The following is a 27,638-nucleotide window of genomic DNA, read 5'->3' as shown; positions in this document are numbered from 1 at the left end:
CAATAAAGTTGATTCCCCATCACCCTCTTGCCAGTGGTAATGAGAGGACACTGGGGACCCACCTCTATTCTCTAAAACTTGGGCCACAAAGAGGGGTAGAGTTATCAACAAGTTGTAAATGTCACCCGAGTTAAGAGAAAAAAAGAGAAAAGTTTACATTTTTTTGGGTTAGTTTAGATGATATTTTACTAGGTTATTTAACATTAAAAAAGTTATTCGAGTGCCCATAATTTATACAAGAAATATATGGACAAAAACTATAGACATTTTATAGTGGGAATGCTCAGGAATAAACTTACGACGACGGTGTGTAGTTGTAGATGCATTGACTGGAAGCAATGAAGTGGTAACTCATAGGGCTCATGTATCAAGGAAAAGATCATTTGAATCAACTCTTAATACGAACAATAATTACATGCCAGGAATTTTCACCAGTTATACCAGGGGTAGTTTGGCCCACCAAAAAAGCAAGGTGGTGGCATCTTCAGTAATTTAGTGTGACTCTAGGGTCAGAAGATAACTCCTCCGACTATCAGCAAAAGAAAAAGAGGAGCGAGAGAGAGAGAGAGAGAGAGAGAGAGTCTCTAGTGGAAAAGCCATAGAGTAGGTGCAGGATAGGACAGCTCCCTGAAAAACCCTTCGTTTCCTTTGCCCTCTCTCTCTCTCTCTCTCTCTCTCTCTCTCTCTCTATTTCCATTGCTATCTCTTCTCTCTCTCTCTTCAGTTGCTGTTAATGGTACAGACCTGCTTTTGGTGGAGAACCAGATGCCTATGATGTGTGAGTGGATGGTGTTTTCTTCTCTTTTATTTCTTCCCGTCTGTTGCTGTATGTGGAGTTGAAAGAAAAAAAAAAGAAAAAAAAAGAAGAAAAGAACTCCTTTCTCTCTCTTTCTTCAGTTCATCTCTATCTTCTCCTTATTCTTCCTTTTGGGGGGCGGGGCATGAAGCTAAGTCTCAAGCTCAACTTGACATCCAGAACTCCTCCTCTTCCTCTTGAGCTGGGATACATGAGAGGGTAAAAGTGCTGGAGGTGGAGGCCTGCTGTGAGGGCTTTTTTATTTTTCTTGCAATTTTTTTTTTTTTTGTTTCTACCATTTTGTCTCTTGCATGCAATTTCTCTGCTACTTTCCACTATCTTTTTTGTGTTCCTGGGCCTTATGAGAGACTCTTGGGAGGCAACTCTTGTGGTGTATGTTGCCATGGGTAGCATCTGCCTTGTCCTTCCTTGATTTCTTTAGAACCCCCTTCTTAGGCAATTCCAATCTTTTGCTTGGATCCGGGATTCCCATGTATTTATTGGTACAACCAGTGAATCTAAATATGGGTTTTCTTCTGATTTTGTGTTTGATAGTAGCCAAGAGTTCTATTTAGGTCACTGTTGATTTCCTCTTTGTTTTCCTGCTAAAATCTCCCATCAAAGGAAAGCCTTATTTGTGAGGTGGTTATGTGATTTCATGGAATCCTTTTTGTTTTTCTTTCTTTCTCTCTTCTTTACGAGTTCTCCATCAGCTTCCCTTTGGACCTCTTCCTCTTATTTATTCCAGTCTCTTTCCTAAGAAATTCCTCTTGGGTTTGCTTGCCTTCCCTTCTGCCTCTCTCCTTGCTGGGTTCTTTTTGTGGCTCTTGGTCTCTTATCTTCTTGATCTCTAGTTGACTTGCCTTGCCTTGGTTCCTCTCCTCTCATGAAGTGATATTTCATGTCAAGGGTTCCAACCCAGTTCTTGATTTCCCCTCCTTCCACCTGTCCTTTCTTCTTGAAGTCCCGCAACCAGACCGCAGTTTGCTTCCAGATCGGTTTCTCCTGGGCTTGGTTGCTTGAATAGATCTCTCACCTCTTTTTGGCCACATAAAATGATAGTCCTACAAGTTTCCACCAGGCTGGCCTTTGATCTTCTGTTTGTGTGGGAAACCATGATGTCTTAGCCTCCAGGGAGCCTGATCTAAGTTCTTGGCCTTGGAACCCTCATAAAATCCACTCTTGAGTCCACATGAAATAATGTTCTAGAAGCCTCCACCATGTATTTTTGGGTTTTAAATTTCTGTGGCATATTCATGTTTTCTTACCTTGATTTCCCTTTCTATCACCTTGCAGGTGTCCAAATCTGGTGAAGTGGGCGAAAAGAGGAAGTTCTGCTTTCCTGGGTGGAGTTTTGGTGCTTTCTTCCTTGTTATTCTGAGGGGTTATTTGGGAGATTAAGTCCTTTGTTATGCTGGAAGTCAAGCATAAGAACAGGCCCAGTAGCAGTAAAGCTCTTGGGCTGATATCACTGTTGGAAGAGATAGGAGACATAGAGAAGGCCTTCTTCAGATGTTATCCATTGAAAACCCAGCAGACCCCTCATGTTCCTCTAAGCTTTCCTCACTGAGAACTAATGAGAGGGCTTCTGAAAAGCTTGCCTTCCACGAGGCAGATCCAGTAGGCCTTGGTGACACACCAACTCCCAACTTCTCCATAAGGTAAACAGTTCTCCTAGAGACAGCTTTGTGATGTTGTCTACTGCTTCTATTGGAGAAATTATTAGTACCCATAAGCCAACAATGAGTGGAGTACCTAAGCCTAAGCCAACTTTTTTCCCTAGTGTTGTGGTTCTTCAGTTGCAGATCTGAAATTGGTCTTCCCATGTTCCTAATCCATATTTTCAGATGGATATATGTGATAACCATATATATCCTTTGGTCCTCCTTGCTTGATTTAGAGGACATTCCCTTTATGGGGGTCTTTGTTTAGTTGTTGTATTACTGCTTCTCTTTGCCTTATGGAACCGACATATGATATAGTGATTAGCTCATGCTAAAACTCAGATGATAATGATGACCATCTTTAGTAGATCTGTTTAACCCTTATATTGAATATAAGTGGTGCCTTCAACTTTAATACGAATATAGAACTTTTGATTATCCTGGGGATTTAAGTGCTCCCTAATGATCTCTTGTTTTGATTTCAGAAATTATGTTTCCTCATCAAGGAGCAAAGGAATCGAGACCAGTTGGCCATTTCATCCACAGGTGTTGCAACTTTGCCTAAAGCATGGTGTTAAAGATATATTGCCACCTTTCGAACCCCCCGATTTAGTGAGAGCTCATTCTCATAATAAGAGAGTAGTAATCGAGCAACCCACTACCCGTTCAGAAGCTGACCAAACCTCAGCTCATGCTGAGTTTCTTCAGGCTAGAGACGCCGACTCATCAGATAGAGAACGCAGTGGTATCAGATGCCAGTCGTGTTTACCGCTAGCTGAACTGGTTCCAGGGTGTTCAGATCAAGCTCTACACCCATCACCTGAGGTCAGGAAGTCAGTGGTTGATCAAGAAGGAAATTGTGTTGATCTAAAAGACAGTGCGGAGATTGATCTAGCTGCCACAAGTGATGATAAAACGGGAGGAGTTCCATGTCAGATCAGTCAAGGTCCTTGCTCGATACCTGTAAATAGTTGTATAACAGAAGAACCATCAGAGCTGGTGGTTTCTGAACCGACTCCACTGCCCCAGAAGCTCCCAATATCGCGTGAATCACTGGGAAAGAAGTGCAGATTGGTAGTAAAACTGAGTTCTGCTCCAGAAACCAGCCGGGCAGAAGACCTAGTATCTAACTGTAGCTCAGTTACAGATCCAATGGCTTCAAAGATTTGCCCTGTTTGTAAAATATTTGCCTCCACGTCAAACACCACTTTGAATGCTCATATCGATCAGTGCCTCTCCATGGAGTCTAGTACCAAGCAAGATGAGACTAGCTTCTTGAAACTTAAAGTTAAACCAAGGAAGAAGAAACTGATGTCTGACATCTACACAACAGCACCTCGTTGCACTCTTGAGGACCTTGACAGGAGGAACGGCACTAACTGGGCTTCGGAATTGGCTTTAGCTGCAGCAATCACTGAGGTTCGCTGCGACAACGAAAACCAAAAGTTGGTGCCCTTGGATTCTAGAGGTGGCACTTGTGAAGGAGCAGTCTATGTTGACTCAAATGGCGTTAAACTTCGAATCTTGTCAAAGTTTGATGATGCACCACCAGTTGTATCTCGAGAGACCTTCAGACTGCAGAAGGTCACAAAAGATAAGGAAAGCGAGAATATTTTGATCAGCAAGAAAGAACACCTTGGACCAAAATACTCAATGAACAAGAAGTCCAAGCTGCAAAGAAAGAAACTTGGCCCGTTCAAACTTTTGAATGCCCCAGTAAGTTCTTTTGATTTTCCACAATGTATTCTTTAACATACTTGGTTGTCCAAAGATTGTTACAAGATCCCTCCATCTCCTAGAATGATCATTCTGCGGCATTTAGTGTGTTTTCATTCTTCAACATTTTGGTGTAACCTTGTAAAGCTAACTGTCTGATAGCCTTAAATGGTCAAATAGGTCTATCAGTCGATGCTATATTAATTTTCTTCTGAAACTTCCAACTGACACTGACCATACAAAGTTTGATTTATTAAGAAATAAGTGGTTTCATATTGTCTTGTTCAAAAAGTATATATTTGATATCTTTCTGGATTAGCAGATGATGGTTTTAAACTTGTTTGCACATTTTATGGAAACTCTTGACCTTGGTTTAGTTAATTTGGTAATTGATAGCTACTGTCCAAAAGAAAATTTTATCTAAGGGCCTGGATTGTTTTCTAACTTCATCCTGTTAAATAACTTTCCATCTTTCACGTTTTCTTTTATATCAGATATATGTTGATCTGTAGGATCTTCTTTGATAGCAGTGTTGATATTATCCTAAAAATTCTAAGTTTATCTTTCTAATGTATTTTTGTGCTACAATTCTTCATATTTGATATGACAGATTCATTTGAAGGATAACCAGATTGAAGCACAGCCAGAAGATGTTCACCAAGATGCTCATCAGGAGGATTCCTTGTTGGATTTGTCAAAAGATCAAGATCACTCCATGATCAGTAGGCCTGCAACTCTAAGGCAATGGGTGTGCTCCAAACGTTCAGATCTTCCGAAAAAGCTGAACAATAAAGACGCCTGCAAAACCTCAGAAAATCTGATGCCAGTTCCTAGGAAATTGGCTGGGAAAAGCCAGCCAGATGTAGGTGATTCTTCTGCTGTGGTTGGCCAAATTCTAAAATCTTCTAAGTCATCTGAAGGCATACCCATTTCTCCAAAAACTAGGAGTGTTGATTTCCTGTCCAACATGGTCCATAAGATAGACGATGAAAGGAAGGAACCTCCAAAACCTCCTGTCTCTGATTCCCAATGGTCATCAAGGACTACAAATGGTCTTCGTCTGAGATTATCTAGATCTTTGGGGGCGTCAGTTTCTTTTCCAAGTAGCAAAAGAGAGGAGATAGGCTCAGGAAAGATACATAAGCCTAATAGTTCTTTTAACATGACAGTGATACCTGCTGATTGCTCTCATCCTTCAGCTAAATGCCAAACAACAACATCTGTGGAGAAGAAAGTTGATTCAAGTGATAAACCAGCGACCGTTAAAAGGTGCCGTAAGCATAGAACCATTCTAAGGACTCGTAAACGAAGAGGAGAAATTTCAACTGCTGTCCCTGGGGAAACACATGGCTCTATCAAGGACTGGGATGGTGACATTGAACATGCAAATAAAAAACTCAGGACTCGTCAGTCTAAGATCATTGAAGACGTCATGAAGTCTGTAACAGGAAACATTGCAGATCAAGTCTCTCCTTATCAAAGTATCATTCCAGAATGTAAAAATGCAGTAGATCAAGGCAAGGCAGGAAATCAGGAAGATAATAAAACGTGTCTAACTTCTGAAGCTGAATGCTGTGATCCTGAATCTCAAATGCAAGTTGGGTTCTTGGCCTCTGAAGGTCATGTGATCAGTTCTACACAAAATGTCGTCGACAACCCTGTGAGTACTAAATCTGTGGACTTGGAAAATCACAAACTAGGTGTTGATTCTGTACTAAACCCTTATCGATTGGCGCAATTGCGTCTTCCATCTCCCTCCATGAGTGAAGCCCATGCAGAAGCATTGGTGCAAGGATCATTTGATAAGCATGTGAGGCATCGTGTTCATGCACCTTCTGATAAAGTTGTCAATGAAGACATCCAATTCTCAGGTGACTTGGAAGTTACAGAGGAGAACAACTCTTCTGCACTTCTGTCCAAAGAATGTTTAGCTGATCCCTCATCATTAATCCGGGAATCTGGTGCTTGTTTGAATAGTCATGGAGATTTGAGCATTGAAACTCCTCAAGAAAATTCATCAATAACCTCAAATAGGGAAGGCTCTAATGGTGACCGTAGTCTGGATACTGAAAGGGAAACACCAGAATCTCCTGTTTCAACGACCTCAACTATGTCTCTTCTGTTTCCAAAGGACATCAGATTAAAAGAGTCTGATTTAGACCTGTTGGCAAGAGCTAGTGCTGTTCAAGATCAGCTGGTATTGCCAGTGCCATCTACAAAAAGCATCACACGATCACAAGGAATTATTGAGAGCATGAATCAGGAAGCTAAGGCAGTTCTTCCAGCAAAGGAGCATGAACAGATTTCCAGTGATAAGCCCTATTGCTGCTCATGTAGGGAGAGCCTTTCCAGGGAATCACAATTCCTTAGGCAAAGTGCCATATCTGGGACATTGTTAGCTTCTAAGGGGAAACAGGTTTCCAGGTTATCGATAAGTTCAAGAACCTCTTCTTCATCTTTCACTTCTTACCAAAATCCGAGGAAAAAGTTGATAGCCAACTCCAGCTTGGAATTACCTATTCAGTCTATTTCTTCTAAGGCTTCGTCAGAATCTGCTATAAATTTTCCAGCCTGCATCAATGCAGGATCTTCTAGTCCATCATCTCATACTCAGATCCCATCCCCTTCCAATCCTGTACTTAGGTTGATGGGTAAGAACTTATTGGTGGTGAACAAAGAAGATATCATGCCACCTCAGACTCCGAATTCAGAATACTCCAACAATGGGAACTATATGTCTCCTCTTGGTGTTGTACACTCAACCAGTGTTCTGAGGCAGGAAAACTTCCAATACCATCATCTCTGTGGATCTGCTGTCATTAGCCCCTATCCATCCATGGGCAATCACCATATTCCCCTACCTAGAGCTCCATTTCAGAATGCTTTGATGCTACAAGCTGATCAACATTATCTTCAGAAGTCATATAAAGAGCCCATTCCACCCTCTCGAGTTCCATACATGATGAAAGAGGTGATCGTGATCGACGACTCTCCAGAAAATGTGACTGAGCCAAAAGTTAGCTTAGTGATCCCGACAGGTGCTTCACATGCAACAACCTCAATATCCAATCCTATGCCACCGAGATCATTCTCGTGCTTTCCATCCCAGGGTCATTTTTTCCCAAGGGATTTGTCAGAAGGATCCAGACCTGTGCTCCCAATGCTGTATCCAAGGGTCAGTTCTAGTTTGATGAAGCGAGAAAGCACTTCAGAATGCCCAGGTCCTTTTGTGCCGAGCCCTTTCATGTTCCAGTCTCCAACAGGTCGCATGAGCCCATCAATGTACTACTCACAGACCTTGCGTTGATCATATCTCGAGAATGCTTTTGCAGAAGAATGTTTGAGTTCAAATTTCAGGTTGGAGTTTTGAAATAGGTTATTTAATTTCTGCAATAGAAAGGCCGTGTTGGCTTCATAGTAAATAGTAAACCATCTTTGGAGTTCCAGTGACTTTGCTGAAAGTATGTCAACTGTATAATCTGAATAGTTCATGAATCTTACTATCTCCTTGATGAGAATAAGTCTTGCATCTCTTATATACTTTGTATCTAGCTGTGTCTCTCTTCTGATTTGCTTTGACAATGGCCAAATGTCCAATTAGTCTAAAATACAATAGGAGATGAACTAATATTTTGGATGATTTTACTTATTTTCCCACTCAAAAGCATTATTTTATGTTTGAAGTTGATATAAAGTATGTATTATGATATCACTGATAAGCTGATATATGTCAAATTCAAACTTTTAGTGTGAAGTGCTGTTATTTGCCTTTTGACTTGGATGAATGGTTGTGGGAATACCGATAACCAACCACCTATTATTTACCTAGCAAGTTCCATTAATTGCCATATTAGAATGTGGAGGGACACAGTCAAACTTCTAAAATTCCAACAACGTATCACTCGAAATTCTTGTTGTTACTGTCTCTTTCCTAGCACTTAATTCAAGTCATTCTCATGACTATATACTTATCTTTGCTGTGGATCCTTTTTAAGTATCAATAGAATTCTCTTGGTTGATTAATTTAAAAATACAATATCATAGTTAGTGGATATATTCTACTTCTACACAAATAAGGATTCCAAACACGAAGGGCCATGTAATTTAGGCTCCATATTAACTCCCCAAAGATGTGTCACATGAAATATAGCCGTTACGACCGTACTCCTCGTGCTCTCTTTTCCATCAACTCATATACATATAGAGAAAGAAAGAAAGAAAGAAAGAAAGAAAGAAAGAGAGGTACATGAAGGGAGACAAGACCTTTTGCATGAACAGTGAAACATATATATAGAGTACACGAATAGTCACGAAGGGACAAGGTAAGCAATAAAATTAGCCGTAGGTTAGGTGCATCGTATTCGTACCAAAGGGACCTAAGTTCCAGACCCACACGAGACCACCGGGGGGCCCACGAAGAATTTAATCGTTACGGCAGTGGGTGAGTGTGGTGTTGGGTGTTTTTTAGTAGGTGATAGATAGACTTTAGTAATTAAAGATGGGTTTATATATGTACATGGCTAGATGGGCCTAGGGTAACGTGCACTGCATGGAGAAAGTGAGACAAGGTCCATTAAACGGCGTCGTGACTGGGGGGGGGGGTAATTTTTTTCTTCTGTACGTGTTCCACTAGATTCTTGCCACGTGCGGACCATGAAGATCACGTACAAGATAGAACTGCAAATAGTTATGTCGGTTTCAATAGCCAATCGTCTCTCTCTCTCTCTCTCTAAACCGCGTTATAAAATATCCCTCCTCCTGCTGTCTTATTTTGGTTATGGTATAAGGTATTTAAACGGACAATTTGTACTAAAAACTTGTCAAAGTTTTTATAATAGTAAAATTAAACTCTAAAAAATTAGAGGATAATTATGTACCTAAAAAATTTCAATAGATTATGTATAAATTTTTTTAAAAAAATTATTATAGAGAAAATGATAGTTTAAGGAGTAAAAAATGAATGATCCTTCAATTTTTTACACTAAATGCATATAACTTATATCAGTAATGCACACAAAAATCTAATCTTATTATTATAAAAACTTAAAAGAGTTTTTTTAAAAGTACAAATGCTCCTATTTAAATAGAAGGTGAAAGATATAATCCTGCCTATGATAAATGTAACATAATGATTGAATAGTGACAATAATCTGGGAATAAGTTTGAAAACTAATATTGATGTGTAGAATTTTCTATAAGGTGTCAAAAAATATAAAAAATACTAGAAAGTAGTTAGTGTTAGAGAACAAAGTGTAATGAATGAGTGCCTGGGTGGTTACACTATGTTCGCCATGTAAATATAAATCTAATATTGAAGTACCATTTAAGACGGAGGAGAACATGAGTAGCACAATTCGAAGATTATTTATATACTGTTTTGCTTCTGTATTAAGATGATTATTCTATATCTGAATAGGCAAAGGATGAGAGTTTTGAAGTCTTTGCTTTCAAATCTCCTTGATGCATTGTGCTGCCGAAGAATATGATATAACAAATTGCAGGAACACAAGATGCATAAGATCACCATGTAATAGTTCATTTGTGCAAGATCTGGTGAAAAACATCATTATTCGATAATAATTACAACAATTTTCAGAGTGCAAAAAAAGGGGGGGGGGGGAGGAAAGAGATCTTGGGCCCTTCCAGATCTGTGGTTCATCCATCACTCCATCAGCCTTTTATTGACATCTCAAGAAGCAAGCACTAAAAAGCTCAATACAATGGAAAGTAAATGGAGAAGAATCATCCTATGTGAGCACTAGTTGGTGTGAGGAGGAAGATGAGCCAACTTTTGCTCTCGCAAGAGGTCCACCACCACCTTGCCTTCTGTCACTTTCTGCTCCCTTATCTTGATGTATATATGAAAGCAGCAAGTGGGTAGTCCAACCTTACTAGATACAAGTGGGTGAAACAAGTAATCACAAAGTAGACCAACCATTGGACCCATTTAATTCTTCATTCTTTAGGTGTAAAATTTCAATCAGTATTTGCAAGTTTTTTTTACTTAATCTCTACTTTTATTGATAGTAGGGCTAAGAAACTATGCACTATGTGCTGCAGATTTAAACTAAGGTAACAATTTCTCTAGCAGGATACATCCATCACTCCATGAATGTTGACTGTGATGTGTAGGAAATCCAGTCATCAATAGCTAGCATTTTGGTTTATATTCTGAGGCAGCTTATCTTTGCTCTTAATATAGTTTATAATGATCTTACCATCTAAAGCAAGCTATATTGAAGCCTAGGCAAATAACAGAAATTGGAAACGACATCATTTGGACAGCAAAAAATAAAAATAATCATAACACTGTGACTGAAAATACAAGAGGAAGAGATATCTATATGCATTGTTTGATATTATCAAAACTCAAGGAAAGCAGCATAATACCTAAATGAAAGTTCTTCCACATAGAAGTAAAGAACCTGAGTCTATTCGTTGTCTGTAGCAATAACTCTGAAAGAGCAGATCCTCGCAGAGTTGAAGATCCACATACTCATCCTTGTCAAAAGAAGATCCTCGCGGTCTGGTGATAGAACAGCTACCGAGAAGATTTTGTACTTCTCTAAATCTGCTGTCTGCCAGATCTACAGGAGTAGCTGAAGAGCTGCTATTGATTTCGGGGCTCCAACTCCCAAAGCTGCTTCTTGAATAGGTGTCATTGTAGGCGGGAGAATTTGCTTCCTGGCACATAAGCAAATTGAAAGGTTGGCAAATATGAAATGCTCAAGAAGCCGAACTGGCTCAGATAATGTGAACAATAGAACATGAACTGACGCGTAAGAGACTAACCAACTAATGAAGGCCGTCTGTTACCACAAGTCAGGTCAAATATTTAATTGCCTTTGGAGTGGATATTAGATGAACTAATACTTATATGGAAGGTACAAAACCACAAATGTCCAATACTTACAAACCCAGAAGAAAAGCATTTGATTTTAAATATGCAATATTTAGACATGTACGTTGGCCAGAGTGTTCACAGGCCTAGCCATATTTAGAGCATGTAGGTTGATGATTACCTTTGCAATAGGTAACAAATCATCTTTTGAAACCAGCAGTACAGCAGTCTTGCGTTGGTGAGATGGTGGTGAAAAGTCATTGTTAGTCTCCCATTGCAACCAAGGAAGTACAATTCCATCTGCCTCAACAGGCAAATAAGCAGCTTTTGGCAGGTCTTCATGTGTTTCTTCTGTTAGGCTAGCATGCATTGCAGGATTTCTGAATTTTGACTGTCCTACCATCGAACTTGTTTCACTTTTTTCTCCATCATAGGATGATATATCTGTATCTTCAGCATTTGAAAGAAAATCTTCAAAATATTTGACTGCCTCGTCAGTCAAATTCTTGGAAATCCTAACGTTATCGCTGCTCCTCTGGAGAGTGTATCATCATAGTATCATAGTTTACATTTCAAGAAACAAAAATTTAGAGTGTACAATATAATGGACTGTGGCATACAAGTGATCTAGAGCGCGTTGGTCTATCCTGAGCAGTTTGCTTTGGCGCAGGAAGCAACTCTTTAACAATCATCGTGAGCTCTTGACCACGATGTTCTTCAGCTGCTAGCTCTGCCAACAAATCCTGCCGACGCTTCTCTGACTGAAACATAAGAAGTATTATGAATCCAAACTTACTCGAAATTATATCTGATAACCTGATATAAGAAATAATGACAGGTACATGGTAACAGTCATACACACTAAGAAGTGCTTCCACTTCTACAGAATGCTACAAAGTTATACAAAAAAACTGTGCACATAGAACACAAATAATGTCTACTTCTTGATCTATGAAGCTGATCATAAACTTGAGAACGTGAGGCCAAATAAAATGAACAGAAAACATTTACAGGCTTGTGCAGAGTGCATGCAATTTTATTGAATATGAATAAAACAATTTTACTTGTTCAAGCGTGTGACATTGAGGGTCCCAGATGAGAAGACAAACAAATGTTTGGACTTTAGAGAACACAAAAGAGAAGCGGCTTGGGCCAAAATTAGGATCCTAAGGACTAATTACAATTTTATCATGACATGGTTTACAAGTTACAACTGATGAGAATTGGAGAAGTGAGAAAGAAATTTTGAAAAAGGGGAAATCTATGAAAGAAACACTAACAATTTAAGTATTAGGGCAAGTATAGATCATCAGTTCGACTTAACTCATACCTTATTATCTTCCTATGTGTAATAACTACTTTGAAGTTTGAATGACTTGTTAAAATGTGAATCATCATAATCAGCCAGACAGCGCATAGAATTAGATCAGCCTTGCAAAATAGAAAATCATAATAAAAAAAAGTTAATGAAACCTGCTCCAACTTGGTTGTATAATTCTTTCTGATCTGTGAAATAGCCTGGATAGCATTTGAGCCATGCGAAAGGCTACCATTAGCAGCTACAGTGGCTGTTGGGTCAGTCATCACCACAACCTGCATTAGGAAATAATTGCAGTATCAGAGATATGAAATTATCTGGCCCATCTAGAACACTCCTAAGGTAATAAATAACAATTTGATATCAGTGTGGCAGCATAACTGCAGCACCAGCAGAAAACAGCTTCGCAATACCACATAAATTTCTTACATTGGGTACTGCAATTTCTGCAGAAACTCTCACAGCCGTACACGAATACTATCTGCTAAATGTCCATTGAGAATTTGGCATATCTAAATGCAAATTGAGTAATTGACAAATAATACTGAAACATGTACACTGTACACACCTTTTCAAGCTCTGTCCTGATTTCCTCAACAACATTTTTTACTTCTTTCCGCATTGCTTCATACAATGCAGTCCCTTCATTTCCAGGAATACGTCCAGTCTAAGAAGCAAAAGAGGAAATGAATGAACTCATATTTGTTGATACTAATATATCAAATAAAAACATCAAAATAGCTTCTCCAACATGGCCTTACCTTTTTCTGGGTGTAAACTGCTTGTATTGTCTGTTCTGGCCGATGCCTACTAGAATGGGAATCCCGATCATCATCATCAGTCAGTGCAGAAGAATGACTCTGAATTAAAATGTCAACATTGATTTGTCAACTTTGTTCAGGTATCTATAGAACTAATCACGATCACAGCAAAATTTAGCTTCAATGTAATCATTTTCTTAAGTTGTTTGTTCTCTTCACTATTTACTCAGTACGTGTTTTGCTGGCATAATATCATGTGAGCAATAGAGAAATGATCAGGTTAAGACTACATTCAACAAAAGCCAGTTTCAATTGTAAATGATAAAACATTATACTATTGACGTGATCAAATGTCAGTATGGCAAAAGTCCACATGGAAAAGAAAATAAAAAATTAACTTACAAATAAATCTCCTTATAGTCCCTGTCTATTACCTTTCCAATAAAGAAATTTCCCTCCCCAAAACATCCCATTTAGCTTGTTAATGGGTTGGTACTCATGCGCAAAGGCTAACTTCAGATGCTAATGGTTCAAATTCGGTTCAAGGAATGTTTCTGGAAACTGCAGCAGTGAACTTGCATCTATTATGAAAATCTACAGAGCTATCATTATACATCTTTATAATTCAATACATATTTCCTCATTCCATAAAAGAGCATCCAAGAAAAGAATGCATATCCAAGTATCCAACTATAGCCAGCAATACACAGGGACATGAGAAGAAAATGAGAAACCACAGTTCACGTAAGTTGATAATCTTAAGAATTCAAAAGTATACAAAATCCAAAATTTACCTCTGAGTCGCTGATAACCTGTCGCCGAGCAACCGAAACAGAGCGCTGGGACCTACATCTCCCATCAAGAACCCCCCTTTTCCCACCATTACTCTCCGAAGCATCCTGTCCTTCCCCCACCACCCGGAGGTGGTGCCTCGACACCGATCTCCCCCTCCTCCGAATCGACCCCACCTCAACCGTAGAGCTGACATCAGTTGCCTCCTCCATCGATCGGAAGAATTCGTCGGCGAGATCGTCGAGGCTGATCTCAGGGAACCCCCCACCGCTCCCTTTCTTCACGAACCTCGCCCTCCGACGCGAGAGCTCGTCTGACTCAGGCGGAGGCAACCGGCCGGAGTAGCGGCTTAGGCTTCTCGATCGGCGGTTGCCTCCCGCGCGGTTGGAGGAAACAGCGTCATCTGTGGCGCGGCCCCCGACGGATGACCTCTTGGTACTCGATTTGAAGGCCGCCGTCGCCATTTATGGCCAGATGATGCGATTAAGTTAGGGTTTCGAAGGTCTGAAATCGAATTTGATGTATGAAGAGAAGAAACGGAAGTGGATGAGAAGGGGGGAGATAAAGAAAAGGAGAAGTTTTGCGTCGAGAAAGAGAAAGGGCGGAAAGATCGAATGCATTCAAAAGTTTAAAAGAATGACTCGGGTCGGCAGTATCTGGAAGGATTTGGGCCCGTTATTGTGGCCCATATAGTAGGACGAAGGGAACGATCGATTTGCAAGATAATTCCACTTTATCACCATTTTAGCAAATATGGATCAAAACCCATTCATTTTATATATAATAATACATTAGATTTTGTAAGCAATGTCAGTGCATACATATAACGAGTAGACTTTGTTTGCAAACAACATGATAATGTAGTAATGTGATTACAAAGTGGAAAATTGATTTGCAAGTCAGTGCAAATAAGTTATTTTTATGGGATTCTATACAAATGACTATGTTTAAGTCACAACTACTCAAAGTTGCTGTATGGATCTTTTCGCCTCTATTTTTCTTTTATAAATGCAAGAAGTTGTGGCACACCTAGGTGTTCATTATCCAATCCACAAGTGAATTGGTTTTACTTACCTCTCTGATAACAAACAAAATTCAGTTAGAGGTACATAACCAGCAAACAGATATAGGCAGGAGAATTGAACCATCTAAGCTGCTCTTTCTGATCATTAACATGAATATCAAGTATTGATGATCAGTACAACAGAAACAAGTGCAAGAAAAGAGCTAGGGACATATCAATCAGCATGATTGAGCCCTAAAGATCAGAAGGAGCTTCATATCTTACTCCTGTACCTGACCAACTTTGCCAATGTCTCTTGAGCAGCCAAAGTCTGTGCATGGTTATGACCAAGCATTACAGTCCTGATGCTAATGCAAGTTCTGCAGAGCTCCTCTCCACTATCAAAGAGGCCTCCTCTGAGCAGCAACTTTGCTCTCGTCTCAAGCAAAGTCGCCTTGAGGAGTGTTACATCCTGCCAGACATACTCATCCACCCTTTGATTGGACTGCAGCTTCTTCTTCCAGCATAGAGATCCATGGTGCCAATCCTGTATTTGCGACATGAATGACTTCTCGACCTCCTCAAGAATATTTGTGCATACTTTTAGGAGCTCCAGAGCTGAATTGCATCTCGAGAATGTCATGAATGATCGAATTGCTAGGGGAACCGCAGTCTTTTTGATGAAGAGGACCATGTCCACTGCCTTCAACTGAACAAGAGGAGGCTCAGATTTGAAACCAAAGACAAGGAATGCAGAAGCCCATAGATGGTCTGAATTCAATGCAGCATTCCCCATCTTCCTCACTCCATTGACAGTCGCGATTGCTGGTGGCAACCCGCCTCTCCTCTTCCCGAACAATTGCGTAATTGGGTGAAACTGGATCCAGCAACCCGGTTGTCGCATGGTTCTTTTCGCCAATCCTATTTTTACTAGCAAGAGGGCAGACTCCACTTCATTTCTTCTAGATTGTGAGGCTAAATAGCAGTTGGAGCCACAACAGAGTGCCATGCTCAGACTTTTTCCCCATTGCTGAAAGCCATTTCCTTTTGTAGGCAGTTTATCAGCTGCAGCTGTTAATAGAGTTGATGAAATAGGAGCAGGAGCAAACCAAGCACCAGCGAGAATCATTCTTGATGCAAGGCTCTTTACATGAGATCGATCCATCATATAAAAGCAGAATGCCAAGACCTTCATTAGGAAAGAATTGTTCCTGCAGAATCCATCGTCATTGGCACCCAGAGAGAAGGAATTGTCATTTAAAGAGATTCTTTCAATGGCCTCAAAGAGCACTGAAGGAGCTATCAGTAGCTCTGATAGAAGTGATCCGATAACCCACAAGCCATAGCTCAATCTCCCCAATCTCTCGTCAAATTTTCTAAGAACTTCCAATTCCTCAGCTGGGTAATCCTTCTTTTTTCTCCCTCTCATCAGAAGCAATGCATCAGGGAGGGACAACAAAGGAAGTTGCATTGGGTCGAAGTTCATCACTTTTGGTAGGCGAGTTGTTATGATCACATGGGTAGCCCCAGTGTTCCTCGGAATCAAATCATGCAGGTCCTTCCCTTCCCACCATTCTTTTTCGGTCTCAAGATTGTCGATCACCAGCAAGTAAGGCACGTCTCGGAATAGCTCCCTCTTCACTCTCTGGAACGCGTCAAACTCTTGCTCCTCGAAGCTCCTTATCCTCCCTCTCTCTTTTTCTGCTTCAGCACTAACATCCAACCCCAAATTCATAGACAAATTCAAGATGTTCTGCCGAAAGTACCTTGCTTCTCCACCCACCCACAACACCATCTTGTACCTCTGTGAGTATCTATAAGAAAATTCTAATGCTAGTTCTGTCTTTCCAATACCTGAACTCCCATTTATACACACCACACTGACATTGCCATAGCCTTTGTTGCCTCCACCCCTTGGTTTCTTATGCTTCGACCTTTGCTTCTGGAGGCTTCTTCCTTTGCTCGTTAGTTCAATCACCGGCTCAATCCAGGCTTCCAAGGTAGGCTCCTTGCATTTTCTCATTTCCAAGCTAATGAATCTACCATTGCTTCTAACTACATCACTTTCTTCATCAGCAAATCCATCGGATAACCCACTTGATCCACCATTAAGCACCGCAGGCTTTGGACACTCCATTTCGTGGACATCACTGCATCCAAAGAAGGTGGCCTCAATCTCGGTCAGCTCCTTCTCCCTGCCAACAAAGTGTCTGTTTCGAGAAAATGGCAACTCCTCAAAGCCTTCATTCTCCTTCTTGGCAATGCTCTTCCTTCCAAGCTTTGATTTTAGGATTCCAACAGCCTTTGACACACAACTCCTCCAGTTGCTATCATTTGTTTCAAGCTTGAACTCATTGCATCTGATTAACCCTTCAAAGGCTTCGCTGCAGTCTTTATCCTCCAACTTGCCATCAAAAAGTCCAGTGATCTCCGAGAGTTCAGTATCAAACAAAAGAGGAATCAAATTCTTCTTCTGAGCAAAGAATCTGATTTCTTCTAAACTGAAAGGATTGAGAAAGCTCGACGGAGTTACGACAACAACGCCAAACGTTGCTGAGCAAATGATTCGATCAGCAATCTCATGGCTTTGGGTGTCCGAATACTTTGCTCGATCAGCGACAAATGAGGCTATCCCCTGGAGCTCCAGCTCAGACTTGAGCCATTTACAGAAGCGACTAAGATTAAGGTTCTGACCATGGAATCCGATATAGACATCGCAACTGCGTAGCTTTGCATTGGAAGAAGGGGAGACTGCACCCCTAGTGAAAGAGATACGAGGCATGGGGAAGGAGAATGAGATCCGCGGCTGAGTCGCATCAGAAAATTTGGGCTTTTGATCACTTGGGTCAATGCAGAAATCGTATCTCTCAGATGGGGGAGTGTAGGAAGAACTCGGAATGTCATCAGAGTGGGAACCAGAGTATGAGGTTGGCGAAGGGATTGTCGCTGGTTGGGTTGTATGGTTTTCTGCTACTGGTGGTTCTAAGGCCCTTGGGGAGATATACGGTGACTGCAACGCCGAAACAAATGCCGACGATGGCGGAGACGGAGAATTCAAGTTTGGCGAAATGGAAATGGAAGGAGAGAATGGGTTAGATTTGTCACTATTTTCGATTGATGATCCTGCTATCTTAATGGTCAATGCCCTTGTACATGGTTCAGAGGGAATCGAGAGCTCTATGTCTATAGGAACATCATGAGGAGCTTCAGCAGGATATAATTCATCCATAGATAACACTGGATCTTGGTAGAAATTACCCACGATATCAAATTTCCAAACATAGAGAACATGATTCAAAGGAGATCATGATGTATCTCTAATCCTTGCAACAACAACAAAAAAGATATGTTCACAGAATCTCAGATTGAAGAAAGTTTCAAATACATGTATCCCTTTCAATGGATTCTTTTGAGTTCAAGGATTTGATAACTATCCAAATCAAACAGGGTGGAAAGGAAGAGCTTACAGAGAGAGAGAGAGAGAGGGAGAGAGAGGATAAATCAAAATATTATCCACAGATGTGACATTGAACAGAGATTGTATCTACTGTGACCATACCTTCTCTGTTTACAACACATGCAAAGATCTGAGCTTTGTCTTTACAAAAATGGATGACAAAGGTGGAGGGCCATATACAAATCAAAGCCTCAAACTGGGAAGTACAACTCCAGTTTGAAGTCTACGAGAAGAAATGATAGCAGTTCAACAAAAAGGAAAGGTAAACATCAGGAGGCTATTTGGACATAAAAGAATGACATGAAAAGGCCCAGCACCAAGACTCAAAGACCACACATTTTCCGATGGTAAACCAGATAATGAACCACCCTTTACAAGGGAGTTCAAAAGCAGCAGCACCAAGGAGCAAAACTTTTCCCAAAATCAAGTTACTCTTCAGCAGGGTAAAAACAAAAGGAGAAGAGAGGTGGGGGAGATGGAGGTTTATTACTTTGCCATGGGAAGCTGGGAGTAAGAGACTGCCTCCACCAAAGCCCAATAATAGTTGTTAATCTCAAGGGAGGGAATCTAATGGATGGGTTTGATCTGTAAATGCTGTGGTATATTATAATGCATATATGAAACAGTGGTTTTGAAGGAGGCTGCAGAGTATAGTGAGAAGGGGGAGGGAGGCAATGAATAATGATATCTCACTGTCTCTGGCTTTGTTTTATGTGTTGGGTTGCTTTAATTTACTCTCTTCAAAGCTGGGTCCTCACAAGAAATAAAGGGAAGAGCATTGGGAGGGGAACCATAGTCTAGATCTTGTTGGTTAGGGGGATTCAAAGGACCATAAGAAGACAAGCAATAATATTGCTTGGGGGGGAGCCTCAGACATTGTATTCATCTGAGCAGTAGTAGGCTTTGCACTGGAATTTGGAGCTAAGACCAGTCCAACTGCAACACCAAAGAAGGTACGGGGCCCAGCATTCAAACTCACAAACACTCTCTCATTTCCCCCTCTCTCTCCCCCACCCACTCATCTGGTAAGATTGCAGACTTGGCAGTCTTGAGAGCTGATGACAGCTGTGTGGATTCTTTCTTCTTGGGTGGCAGCTGACTCAAATGTTGACCGACTACTGCAGAGGACATTTCGCCCAAATGGCCATCCACTACCATATGTGGGGTCGAAGTTAAGCTTGGGAATTGATTTTTATTTATTTATTTATTTATTTATTATTCAAGAGTCTAAGGGCTAAGCTAATTTTATCTTTATGTCCCATTTAATTTAAGCTCTAAATCATTGTGCTGTCGCGTCCAGGCTAATACATCGGTAAGCTAAATTAAGCCATCAAGCTAACCAACAACAAATTATTTGAAAACTTAATCTTGCAACCTCTTAGTTCATAAGTGGGTGGTAGCTGGGGAAGTGAAATGTTTACTGCTCTCTAAAATGGAGTAACTTCCTACCACAAAATCATGTAGTCCATGCTGGAGGAATTTTCTGATGTAATTTGATTGTTTGCCAGATGAATCATCTGGCGGTAAAAAGTAAAAGTTACAATAATTTTTAGGAGTAAATTTCTAATTGCCCGTGAGATTTTATCGACAAACTACTCGATAGACTTTTATTTATATTACTTTATCCTCTTAAGATTTAGATTAGTATGAGACTATTAACTTTTCATCCAAATTTAATAGAGTATAAAAAGAAATTAAAATTATTGGAGGAAATTTTCCCACCATCAAAATAATCCCTCTCCTTCCATTAAATTACTAGATTGTATCTTATTTTTAAATTATAAAAAAAAAGTATTAAATCTTTTATCTAAAAATACGAGTACCAAATCCTAGCTATTATCAAATTATTACAATACAACTCCCTTTAAATATATAATCACATAATAAAAAGTAGAAAAATCATTTTTACTCAAACAATAAAATTATTAATAACATCAAAAAAATTATAATAATTTATATTTTCTCTATTAAATTTAGATGAAAAAAAATTAAATAGTCTCACATTTGTCTATACTTCGGCGGACCAAAATGATACAAATAAAAGATCTATATTAGGCATTCATTCCCAATAAGAGTAAGTTAAAACTTACCCTATATTTAACTAGTTTGACAGCCTCTTACAGTAGAAGATGAAAATTAGGTAGCTTTTGCCTCAAAAATGCATTTTATCTGATCTTATCCAAGAAAAAAAGAGGACAGGATTCAAAGTCAGAGAAGGAAAAAATGCCACATTATTACCAAACTATACTGCAAGAAACTCATTAGGATTCACTAATACACAGAAACGAACTTTATTAGTCCATTGTTATCCAACTCTCTAATGCCCCTAAAAATCACTTGCATGCAAAATATCAATGACAGTGATTTAATGAATAAAAGAACCGTTACCCAGCTAACCAACGAATAGTGGGTCACGCACCTACTCTCTTTTCCTGGTATAACAAACAAGCCCTTTCCAGGCCATGAAAGGTTCAATCAATCTTTCACATGTGACAGCCTTTAATATAGGGCAGCTACATACATCTTTTACTCTAATAAAGAAACAAGCTGACCAAAACTATTGCAAAGGAGAAAGAAAGCCTATGCAATGAGTACAAAATAAAGGCAGAGTTCATATCTGACCCTAAGAAGAAGAGGTCTAAATCTATAAGTCACTCCGATTATCTTCCAGTACTTATGGTAGAGCCTAAAGTAAGCCAATCATTTGCCTTCTTTCACCATAAGAAGAGTCATGTTTAGATGAAAATGGTGATAAGGACATTGAAAGCTAGTTCTGCATCAAAGTTCTTTTTTTCCCCCCCCCCCAGAATTCATACACTAGAAAGATGAAAAAAAAAGGGGGAAAAAAACATAAAAGAAATGAAAGGTAGGGGACCAGATATCGTGCCGACATTTAATGGATGACTCCAATTATCCCTGTCATTATTTATGTAGCTAATGACAGAATCTTTTATGGAGAAGCACTAATATAAGATTAGGAGTGCACATCTTAAACTTAAGCCTGTAAACTTAAATACCGGGGACGGCAAAATTGTACTTTTCCCTATGGAGAGTTTGGCCACTGACAGGTGTCCATGAAGCAAAACCCTACCATCAGACCAATAACAACACGACAAGTGGAAGAACATGAAAGAGAAAGTCAGAGGTGATGCCACCTATCATAATGAACATTTGGAAGTTTCTTCTCCTCTCTGACAAATAGGTATTCAGAGGAACATGCAATCCACTAGCATTACTGCCATTGTTACTATGCATACTTACGGATGATGGGATGTGCACCACAAAGTTTGGATATCTCCCTTCTAAAATAGTTCTCCGCGGGATAAAAATACACGGCAATTGATCACCAAAGGAGTTCACAACCCATAAACACCTAAAATGCCTTTTAGCAAACACCCAAATTGGGATCGTCTTGGCTTATCCTGAAAAAAAGGGCAATGGATTTATACATTTATTTTTAAAAAGATATACGGACTTTAAGATGCACAAATAATATCAGCCTGCAGCTTATAAGTAGCGAGGAACAATAATTTCTCAATAGTAGATCTACAAAATTGTTTATACTCCAAGTGAGCACCTTTGGCCATTCTTGATGTTATATTGTTGATTGGGAATAGACATGGATATCTTATTCAGCTTTTTGAAGAGATATCAATGAAAACAGGAAAGAAATTCCAAATTTTTGACAGCCTGCTATTTTCCATTATGGTATATGATCAAGATCACGACAAAGTAATGAACTGTGCAGGAAAAGATTACTCTGATGGAACAAACACCAAAATATCATAGCCCAAAAAGAAGAAAATAATTTGAAGAGAGAAAATAGTACAACAGTTATTGGTGCTTCCATAAGTAGCTAAAGAAGGAAAGACATAGGATCTCATTGCAGCACATTCAGGGCCAAGATCCTCTTCAAGAAACAATCAGAAGGTTCTAAGGCTCACTGAATCTTTGCAGTCTGCAAGATTTTTACCTCATGCTTGAGACTGCTGTTCTTGTTATCTTGATGTATTGTGTTGGTGGGAGGTATATATCACACGACATGACTGGTAGAACACCACTGACAGCATACACTATAAAAGTGAAGATAGTGAGAGTGGTCCAGTGAACAGCAAGGGAAGAATGTACAAGGCAATGTATTACAATGACAAATGTGCAAATCATTTAAGATTCACCTTCTGTACTCTCTATTCTTTTGCATAATAGACCAAGGGAAATAGAAACAAGAGCAAGGAAGCTAAGATGGGCCATTACCTCAAAGGTTACCGACAACTAATTGCTGTAGCACATCCTTTTACTTAATGTAACTTGTGTTTCATAACTGCTCTCATAGTAAGAAAGTAATCAGCATTATTCTCCACCAACTTTTCTTAATACTTTCCTCTTAGTTTCTCTCTTCCAAAGGTGACTACTGACAAGTAAATGCCTGCAAAATACAATATAGTTCTCCTCCAATCATCCCTATCATTTTATCATACAAGTAGCTGTCATGATACAAAATTCCAATTTGTTTACAAGTTTCCAATGCCGTGTATAATTGAAAAATTAAACGCATATACCATATTTGTCGTCTCTGGAACTCCATTCAAATGTAGAGGTCTTAGTGACATTCAAACATGAGGATCTTCATAGTAAGAGGAACATTTTTACAGAACAAGATTATCGAATAATCCAAAGGAAATATAGGTAATATGATAAAGAACACCTTTCTATCCAGTGAAACTTAGATCAGACTATCATGCAAGTTCAACCATATAGATACTCTGGTCTGCAAAATGAAGTAGAATACTAGCTTACACATAAAGGCTAATAAAAAAAAGAAATCAAGAAGTATACAATGAACACTCATGGTTTGCAAGTTTTCACCATTCTGATAGCTTCATATTTTTTTCTTCTGCTTCCTATATTTCTTGGAGACCATTTTGCAAAAGAAAGTACTAAAGAAGTCAGAAAAAGTACAAAGACGTAAATTACATAAATATTACATAAATAATATTACAAAAAAAAACTACATTTTTTTAAACAATAATCTTGCAAATAATGGAGGAAATACCTTGATGTAACAAGGAGCTGTGCCAAGATCTTAAGTCAGTTCTTTCTGCTTGTGCAGAAGTTTTGCTTTAATGTTGAAAGTTGAAACTGAACTATTTTTTCATTTCCTCTTCTATCATGGTGGTTGAGAGAACCATCCAACTATTGTTGAAAATGTTCACATCCTGATCTTGTCTAGATAAATGAAGAAGGCATTGTCTTTTACTGAGAGTAGAAGACAGAAGCACAATAACTATTAATTTGTCGAGTCATCAGCAATAATCTCTTGGTCAGTTGCTATCTTAGTAGCAATAACTTCATGCTTTCTATACAACGCGATATGATTATGGTAATCTTCTAATTCCTTCTCCAGCTTCTCAATAAATTGGCTGGTGTGTTCAAGAGATTGTTCAAACCTATATTTCTCCAAAGCCTGCCATCATTTGAGACAAGTGATAATGGATCAAAAGCAACGGTATGCTAATTTAACAAATCAACATGTATAACTAACTGAATAACAGATATCTTGGTATTCACAGTATTCAGGTGCTAGAAGTTTTACAAATATATAAACAATATAACTGTTGGGAATATCTGGGAATAAGAAGCAACATTATTGTAGTTGTTGGAATTACTTTCTTAAAGCTGATTGGCGATTCATTTCTACTTTTCTCTTCCTAATATAGTAACCAGCTAGTTGTAGTCTTTACAGACAACTATATGCAGGGAAACAATCTGATAGTTTATAGTTGCACACACAAATTAGGTAATCGAACAACTAAGCTGTCAATGTTGTAGTATCACTAAAGAGGCATGACAAAGGTCATTACCTTCTGCTTAGAAAGAGTATCGGGAGGTGACATGACCTCTGGCTGCACATAATTCTTGCCACGATAGAATATTATGGTGTTGGTATCCTTTATATCAATAACAGTGCCTTTGCTAAGGCGTGTTAACTCCTCAGCATAATCATGCACCTGACCAGGTCGACAAGGCCTGCAAACTACTTTCACAGTCTCATGTTTCTTCCAATGGAGGTGCATATTAAGAACTACACCACCAAATACTCCTCTCCTTCCAACAGGAACATAGTTCTTTTTCTTTTCACCAGTCCTTTTGAGGTAAAACCGCTCTTCTTCAGTAAGAATTTCAGGATCATGTACTGGCTCCATTGTCCTTGGAATCTCATATTTCCTGAGCTTCTCAATCAGCCATTCTTCTTTTCTTTTAGCCTGGATTAGGGTAATGAAACTTATGTTAGGAAATAATAGTTGAGTGTCTAACAAAGTTTTCACATGAAAAGAGTAACTAGAAATGTGGTCTAGACAAAATGGACCAATACAGAAGCATTTGTAAAAAGACCGCAAGTAATAAAGGGACCTCCAGCAAAATGACAGCTCATAATTCCACTAATTTTAAAAAGCATTTGTAAGAAGACTAAAGTAATAGGTAGGTTCATTCTGACCTTTTCAAGCTTGTATCTTATCCTAACTTCAGGGTTTGGAGATTTCATTTTCTTTTTTGCCTTCAACCGGTACCACTTGAGCTCATTCAGTTTTGCTTTTCTCGACATCTTCTGCTTCTTTGGCCTTTTAATTTCTTTGGTCCGAGCTCCTGGTTTGGCAGTCGGTTCATAAAGGGAAAATCTTGCAACATCATCATCTATATTCACTGTGACAAGTGCATTACTTCTGTATCTAAGGGGTTGTGAACTTTGTATGCCATGTAATACATCTACAATAGAATTCTGAAGTTCCAAAGAAGATCTCGCAATGGGGGATGAAAGAAACATGAAACGAAAGCTTCTCCAATCAGAATATGGACATATGGAAAAATGTGAAATGCCTGTTAGCGTTGGCATTAAAAATGCACTCTGCTTCAAGCAATATCCATTACAAATATCAATCCAAGAATTCCTGTGAAAAAAAAAACAGTACCTCATAAAGTTTCCACAAGAAGAATCAGCAAGACAGATTATTGACGAAAAAAAGATGAAAAAGCCCACACAGTACATATTCTTAAGCATTGAGGATTTCCAGCGACATCAATGGGTGATGGATAACATAAAGCAGCTAAAAGAATGAAACAATCAGCAAAGTATCCAAGTCAGGTTCTGGTTCATCTGAAGATGAAGATAAGCTTTTAGGTTGTTAGCAAATAAAAGAAACCAATATTTCATCGGCGAAACTTATTTGCATGAATGATGCTTCCTAAAGTTACGAAAGCTTCAATGCCATAGGTAATGCCTGTTCATGGTAAAGTGTAGTAATTTACCATATCTAATAGTTTAAATGGAAGTTTAAGGCGTAGTAGAGAAGGCTTGAAGGTTTAAGAGGCAGTAGGAAAAAGGCGTATACATTATATCATCAGGATAAGTATGGAGTTGATATACAATATATACAATACCTTTATGCAACCAGAATGCCAAAAACTTATAAATTGATAGAACATACTATTTGATATAATTGGATTCCCCTGTAATGTAAATGTAGTTATAAATAGTGCAATGACAAATCAACTTTTTGAGATATGTAAAGTTTCAGTCACATGTTCACATATATAGTCCCATTCCACTACAAGTCTAGAACAGACTGGAACCTTCCTCTGCAACTGAGACCATATCTTCGGCAATTAGCCTATTAATTATGAATAAAGAAAAAGAAAAACAACGAGATCCCCATATGCATATGGCAATGAATAAAGCTCTACAGAAAATACCAACAACCAACTTGCTGTAGTTCTGTTGACGCCCATCTACCAACCCATAATTCTTTGTATATAATAGATGAAAACTAGCTATTTTTCTGCAGAACATAATGTTATTTTGACCACCATGTCTATGAGCCCAAAGAAGAAATTAGGATCTAGGCAAATACCTTATTAAATCCAAAGCTACAGCAGATCACGGAAAGAGAATATGCATTCGAAGAATCAGAACATCGGCAGTACATGATAGAGGTTGCACGCTAGATATCAGAATATACAAACTCATACGAGTACAGAAACCAATAGAACGAAAATTTAAGCTCAAAGAATCTGGTTGCACCGTAACGATAATATTAACTCATACGTCATCTTTGATCGCAGAAATAAGTATCATCAACATTAATGCACGAACATGGGAAGACATTAGAACCAACAAGATTCAATTTTAACCAAGAAACCAATACAACAAAGAAAAATAAACAATGGGTTAGACCAAAATGCAGATAAAAACCAAGATAAGATAATCTAGATCAAATCAGAAAGGGCATAGGCTAATTATAGCAATCCGCAAAACAGAATAAGAAACAGAAAAGATCAACAATATGTTTAGAAAGAAGGAAAGAACCCACCCCTGAGGATGAAACGCGCCAAAGATCGACCCTATCGTCCTGCGGCCAAGAAACCGAGAAGAGAGAGCCATCGGGAGACAAATATTCAGCTATTTTTATGTCATATTCCGCATTGCGTCTGCGGAATTTGAGGACGCAATGATAAAGACGGCAGGAGAAGGCGCGGCCGCGCCTCCGGTGACGTCGGAGGTGACAAAGTGAGATTTTGGTAGGGTTTCGGAATTCCGACGGATTCTAATTCCTAATAGCTTATAATAATTCTATTTCTTTGATATGGGCTTCTTTATATAATAGCCCATGGGCTTTTTATACTACTCCATTGATTTGGTGGGAATATTTCTTTTAAGAAATTTTACAAATCTAATCCTATATATACCTATTTTTATAATTCACACCTCATATTGAAAATATGAGAATTTTATAATCCAACATCTTTCTTTCTTTCATTTAATACTCTTAATTTGGACGGTACCAATATAATAATGTATAAAATTATTTATAAATATATAGACTAACTCTGTCTTTTTCACAGGATAGGTACTAGGTAGAGAGGAGGGGAGGGGACAGGTGGTGAAGGTATCTTAGTAATTTAGTCAACACAAGATAATTAAAATAATATTAGAGTGTTAAATAAAAATTATAGAGAAAAATAATAAGTTGAATTATAAAATCGTCAAAACGGAGTATGAATCAGAAAATATGTAAAATGTAAGGTGTAACTTATAAATTTCTCCATTTTTTTTTTTTAATTTGTGTTACAACATATTGGTAGTTGCAAAATATTTATTTACTGCTTTATTTCTTGAAGGAAGTATTTATTTGAAATTGGATTGGATTAGATTGGGTTGGGTTGCGGTTCAGGGATCATATACCAAGGGCTTTGTACGCATCCGACAAAGTGGCCTTTTTATGAAAAGGCGCGGC

At 38.9% G+C, this 27,638-nt stretch overlaps 4 protein-coding genes across 12 annotated transcripts; 1 reads left to right on the top strand and 3 right to left on the bottom strand.

The window, feature by feature from the left end:
- The first annotated feature begins 573 nt into the window (after positions 1 to 573).
- LOC140791499 (uncharacterized) lies at positions 574 to 7,712 on the top strand. 5 transcript variants are annotated; one of them, XM_073142109.1, is made up of 4 exons: positions 574 to 1,043; positions 2,093 to 2,457; positions 2,946 to 4,176; positions 4,787 to 7,712. In XM_073142109.1, exons 2-4 carry the CDS (start codon positions 2,309 to 2,311, stop codon positions 7,481 to 7,483), a joined length of 4,077 nt encoding a protein of 1,358 aa, XP_072998210.1. In that variant the 5' UTR covers positions 574 to 1,043; positions 2,093 to 2,308; the 3' UTR covers positions 7,484 to 7,712. The 5 variants fall into 5 exon arrangements, with proteins under 5 accessions (XP_072998210.1, XP_072998202.1, XP_072998219.1 ...); XM_073142101.1 differs by having other exon boundaries at positions 579 to 778; XM_073142118.1 differs by having other exon boundaries at positions 579 to 1,030.
- A 2,740-nt stretch (positions 7,713 to 10,452) lies between these two features.
- On the bottom strand, positions 10,453 to 14,494 carry LOC140797144 (uncharacterized). The gene is made up of 7 exons (XM_073150412.1): positions 13,891 to 14,494; positions 13,097 to 13,195; positions 12,904 to 13,002; positions 12,491 to 12,610; positions 11,638 to 11,778; positions 11,199 to 11,552; positions 10,453 to 10,860 (listed from the first exon to the last, which is right to left on the bottom strand). Exons 1-7 carry the CDS (start codon positions 14,350 to 14,352, stop codon positions 10,567 to 10,569), a joined length of 1,569 nt encoding a protein of 522 aa, XP_073006513.1. The 5' UTR covers positions 14,353 to 14,494; the 3' UTR covers positions 10,453 to 10,566.
- Positions 14,495 to 15,027: 533 nt separating this feature from the next.
- LOC140780763 (uncharacterized) lies at positions 15,028 to 19,283 on the bottom strand. Its single transcript, XM_073126515.1, has one exon. It carries the CDS (start codon positions 18,118 to 18,120, stop codon positions 15,166 to 15,168), a length of 2,955 nt encoding a protein of 984 aa, XP_072982616.1. The 5' UTR covers positions 18,121 to 19,283; the 3' UTR covers positions 15,028 to 15,165.
- Positions 19,284 to 22,131: 2,848 nt separating this feature from the next.
- On the bottom strand, positions 22,132 to 26,940 carry LOC140791868 (uncharacterized CRM domain-containing protein At3g25440, chloroplastic). Of its 5 annotated transcripts, XM_073145239.1 has the most exons (6): positions 26,715 to 26,940; positions 24,845 to 25,295; positions 24,210 to 24,611; positions 23,402 to 23,812; positions 22,603 to 22,774; positions 22,132 to 22,421 (listed from the first exon to the last, which is right to left on the bottom strand). In XM_073145239.1, the coding sequence occupies exons 1-4, from the start codon at positions 26,783 to 26,785 to the stop codon at positions 23,636 to 23,638; spliced, it is 1,101 nt and encodes a 366-aa protein (XP_073001340.1). In that variant the 5' UTR covers positions 26,786 to 26,940; the 3' UTR covers positions 22,132 to 22,421; positions 22,603 to 22,774; positions 23,402 to 23,635. The 5 variants fall into 5 exon arrangements, with proteins under 5 accessions (XP_073001340.1, XP_072999051.1, XP_073002100.1 ...); XM_073142950.1 differs by lacking the exon at positions 26,715 to 26,940 and having other exon boundaries at positions 24,845 to 25,537; XM_073144475.1 differs by lacking the exons at positions 22,132 to 22,421; positions 22,603 to 22,774; positions 26,715 to 26,940 and adding an exon at positions 23,142 to 23,257 and having other exon boundaries at positions 24,845 to 25,537.
- Positions 26,941 to 27,638: the final 698 nt, after the last annotated feature.

This window comes from Typha latifolia, chromosome 1, assembly GCF_019914945.1.
Source record: "Typha latifolia isolate L0001 chromosome 1, TyphaL0001v2, whole genome shotgun sequence".
In the NCBI taxonomy this organism is placed as follows: Eukaryota; Viridiplantae; Streptophyta; class Magnoliopsida; order Poales; family Typhaceae; genus Typha; species Typha latifolia.
The sequence above is the reverse complement of the archived record's forward strand: the minus strand, read 5'-3'. Positions and strand labels throughout refer to the sequence as shown.